The sequence below is a fragment of the Limulus polyphemus genome, unplaced genomic scaffold, assembly GCF_000517525.1.
Source record: "Limulus polyphemus unplaced genomic scaffold, Limulus_polyphemus-2.1.2 Scaffold4892, whole genome shotgun sequence".
NCBI lineage: Eukaryota > Metazoa > Arthropoda > Merostomata > Xiphosura > Limulidae > Limulus > Limulus polyphemus.
Window position 1 is genome coordinate 69801 of NW_013670502.1, and position 4489 is coordinate 74289.

Sequence of the window (4489 nt, forward strand, 5' to 3'; positions counted from 1 at the left end):
TGGATAAATGGATTTTGACCAAAATTGGTATACATTTGGACTATGACTCAACTTAGAAATGATTAGTGCTTGGAGGGTCAAGGTCACAAAAATCCAAAAGAACCTATCTGTTAACATGCGGACTGATTTTTCACACTATTTTTGCTCTATAACTCAGTCAAAAATGATCAGATTTTTCATGAAACTTGGTGGACATGTGTAGAATATTATTCCTCATTGTTCTACCAAAAATGGTTCATGTCTGTTGATAATAACAGACATACGAACACATGTTCGTATTTTTTGAGAGCTGAATATGATCAATGCTGCGTGGCAGAGGTATGCACTCTACTGAGGGCCACTCTAGTTCAGGAAATGAAAATCAGCCATGCATTACATACCTTTACTATCACAGTACTTAGATGAAAGAAGGCTGCAAAAATCAGGATGAAGCTGTTGTAATTTTAAATACTTCTAGAATGTGTTCCTAGGTTTCAAAGTACAAGATGAATAAAACAAAGTAGACAGAAAGTAGTATCCCCTGAAAACGTTGTACCTTGTCGAAACGTTGTACATTTGCTGTTATGTTAAATTTATATTAACGTTTTTCTTCATTACCCATTCAAGCCGTCTCCAACCATTATTAGTCTCAAAGTGGGTTCCTTGTCATCGAAATTAAAATACAGTAGTAGTTTTAAGTGTAGGCAAAAATGTTACTATTGTAATTCTAGAAGCATAAAGAATAAAACATATAACCTTAGAGCACTGGTCAGAATGGAAGATTTTGATATAGTGGGAATAAGTGAAACATTGTTAAATTTAGACAATTTTGACAACAAACATTTCTTTAAAAGACAGGTTTATAAGTTATTTAGTAGGAATATGGTACTAAAGAGAAGGGTGGTGGCTTTATATGTAAAATGTGACTTACATCCTATTGAAGTTCAAGATATCAAATATAAAAACAAGGAGAATTTATCTTTTTGGGTTTCTGTTAGCAGATACAGGGTGAGAAGGCTTTTAGTAGGAATTTGTTACAAGCTATCAGGTAAAACCGAGGAAATTAATGAAAAACTATAGTGAGATGTAGGGGATTACATATCATAAATACAGGAAATTAAAAACAGATTATATAAAAAAAGGTTGGCTGAAAATATAAAAATTAACAATAAGGATTTCTTGAAATGCAATGAGTGTAAACAAAATGTTTGGATGGGAGTAGGGATTTTGAAGTATGATACAGGAAGGCTCATATCTGATGATTACGAGATGGCTGGGTTATTACATTCTCCTTTTGTTTCTTCTTGTATTAATATGATTTATGAAACATTTCCCATCCTGAACAGAGGCCAAATGGAAACAAGATCGAACAAGACAAACTGGAAAGTTTAAAGAATGATAAGGCTCTTGGGCAAGACATTTCTGCAAGGTTTTTGAAGGATATTAAGGCTTAGACATGTGAACCACTTGCTAATATTTTTTTTCTAAGTCTTTGAACAGTAGGCAGGTGCCACAGAACTGGAAGGTGGCTAATGTTACTTATATTTTCAAGAGAGGTGATAAAAATTGTCCCAATAATTATAGACCGATTAGACTTACATCAGTTGTGGGAAACGTTTGATAAAAGATACTTTGCAAAGTCATTTAAAATTTTGTTTGGACAGTCAATATGGTTTCACTAGGGGAAAATATTACCTTATTGATCTTTTGACATTCTTTGAAGATGTTACTGCTTATATAGATGAGGATAAGGGTGTAGATTTGGTGTATCTGGATTTTCAGAAAGCATTTGACAAGGTGCAACATAAAAGGCTTTTTTTTAAATTATCTCAACAGATATGGGAAATAAGATTGCTCATTGGAAGAAAAGTGGCTGAATGGAAAAAAAGCAAACAGCTGTTATGAATTGAGTTCATTCAAACTGGATTAGTGACACAAGTGAGGTACCTTTAGGCTCAGTGTTAGGACCTTTGTTCTTTTTGATTTACACAAGTGACACAGATGAAGAAATGGTCAATAAATTACTTTAATTTGCTGATATTAAAGTGTTGGATGTTGCTGGTTGTGAGAAAGACTGCTGCTTTACAAAAGGATTTAGATTATTTGACAAGTTTGATGAATAAATGACAGATGGGTTTTAATAATAATAAATGCAAGATAATGCATGTGGGTTATCACAATTTGAATTATGAGTAAATTTTGACTGGAATAACCTTAACAGTGTTATGTAAGAAAAAAATCTTGGTGTTCTGGTTGATCAGTCTCTTAAGCCATACAAGCAATGTGTTGTTGTTAGTGGCACAGAAAATAGTATTTTAGGTTGTATCTGTAGAAATATGTAAAAAAAAAAAGTGTAAAGACATTACTATGTTACTGTATAGGTCACTGGTTAGACCACATTTGGAATATTGTGTTCAGTCTTGATCTCCTTGCCTTACAAAAGAAATTGAATTGCTGGAAAAGGTCCAGAGGAGTTACTACTAAAATGATACCTGGGATGGAAAGGTTATTATACAAGAGCAGATTAAAATCTTTGTAAAAGTTTTCTCTTTAAAAAAGAAAAGCTAGAGGGAATCTAATGCGAGTAATGGAGGTGTTTAAGACTGTTAATGGAAATGCTAATGTTGATGCATAATGTTTTTTTTTACTTACTGGTGAGAATGGTAGGACTAGGGGAGAAAAATATAAAAGGTGGCAGGGTAGGATCTATCGTCAGACAAAACAGTTTTATTTTTCTAACACTGACAGTGACAGGCTGCTTGGCCTTTGGAATGGGTTGCTTTCAGATGTGGTGGAAGAAGAAAATTTAAGGGAGTTTAATAGGAGGCTTGAAAAATATTTGAATCATAAAAAAATAGCTTTGAGTTTGTTGATTTTTAAATAGTTTAGTTCTGGGGATGGAATAGCCTAAATGGACCAACAGGCCCCTTGTTATTCTGAATATCAAGTTCAGTTCAGGACATAATATCAAAAGTTCAGTACAGTATCACTCACTAATCACACTGTCACGGTCACACCACAGACACTAGTACTTGTATATTCAGTTAAACTGTAACATTCACAGCCGAACTTCGATTTCTTTGAATTATTAAACTCAAAGTCAAACCTCAAATCAAACTTCAAAGCTCTAAATTTGGCACGTATCTAAATTTCTTGATCCTGACAAGTTCTGTTGAAAAGCTAAAACGATTCATGACAAAGCTATATTATAACTGTGACTTACATATTATCTTTCACTGTTATGATGTTATTCTATAACTATGAATGTTTAACCTCTAATAGGGATTTAAAAACCTAATACTTACTTTCTTTAAACCTGCTTCTAATTTTTTCTCGCGGTTAGTTAGATCTGACGTGTTGTCTTCCATGTTGACATCTTACTGTACGCATGAGCAATAGCAACAAATTCACATTTAACGGGGTATAAATTCTTTCTCAAACTATATAACAAATTGTTTATTTTATTAAATAAAGGATCTGATAAATTAATTAATAAAACAAATATAGATTCTTAAGCATCTTAATAAATTATGTTAACATTTATATAGTATAATATAGTGTAAGTGCACGTGAAAAAATTCATATATGGGGTTAAGTCAAGAATTAGAAACAACTACAGTTTACCAAATCGTATTCATAAATGTTCAAACCCATACGAATAACCAAAACGTCACCAGCAACCCCCTTGAATGTTAGTGATGATATACATGGCCTTTTTTTTATTATTATTACAATCTCTGATCCTTGAATAAATGAAAGTAGAATTATTTGCGAAGTGTGACTTCAATTCAACAACGAGCCATACAAGAGCACCATAAAGTTAAAGTTTGGGTAATTATCCATTTTCGTATTCTGTAAGTTGTGTTTTATGACGTATGCGATATATATGGGTACATTGCGGTCATTGAACTGCACCCACTCTCATTGGAATAACAGAAGCATTCTTTGTAGGAACCAATCAACAAAACTCTCGGTTAGTGATTCCTTTATAGCTGTCTTTCAAAGACATTATAGTACCACTGTACCAAATCAAATACAACAAAATTCTCCTTGGATCATGAGGAAACCGCCAGCTCCACGACAACAGCAAAAAAGCAATCAAGGTTTTACGTACGTTTGAGCTGTCGTTAAGATTTCACACTCTTATCTGACAGAAAAAAAAAAAAGATGATTCGCTTAACCACTATAGTTTTCCATTGCTCCTATGTTTAAGCGTTATAGTTATTGTACCAATGAATGATATATCTTGAATTGATTAGTGTAATAAGTGGTTAGTGGCTTGTTGTCCAGTCATAATATTCCATCTTTAGAAGTTCCGACGAACAGTTTTTATTGTCCAGGTTACTGCTTGGTCGCAATTGATTTTACAATAACTTTTTCTTTTACTTTGGTCTTCATATGTTTCATACAATTCTGCGTAATTTTCAACAAACTTAGTCACCTATGATAGTCTTTCAGTTGTTCTTGCTTTCCGTGGTTGATGTTTTGTGAATCGGTGTCATTTACTAAT

The 4489-nt window shown here is 33.1% G+C and overlaps 1 protein-coding gene across 1 annotated transcript in view; it reads right to left on the reverse strand.

Moving 5' to 3' along the window:
- The window catches only part of LOC106471834 (golgin subfamily A member 2-like), a 47928-nt gene extending 44558 nt beyond the window's left edge, over positions 1–3370 (reverse strand). Inside the window, exon 1 of the mRNA XM_022400440.1 lies at positions 3285–3370. Within this exon, the coding sequence (XP_022256148.1) occupies positions 3285–3347 (63 nt within the window). The 5' untranslated portion in view covers positions 3348–3370. The remainder of the gene's footprint in view (positions 1–3284) is intronic.
- Positions 3371–4489: the final 1119 nt, after the last annotated feature.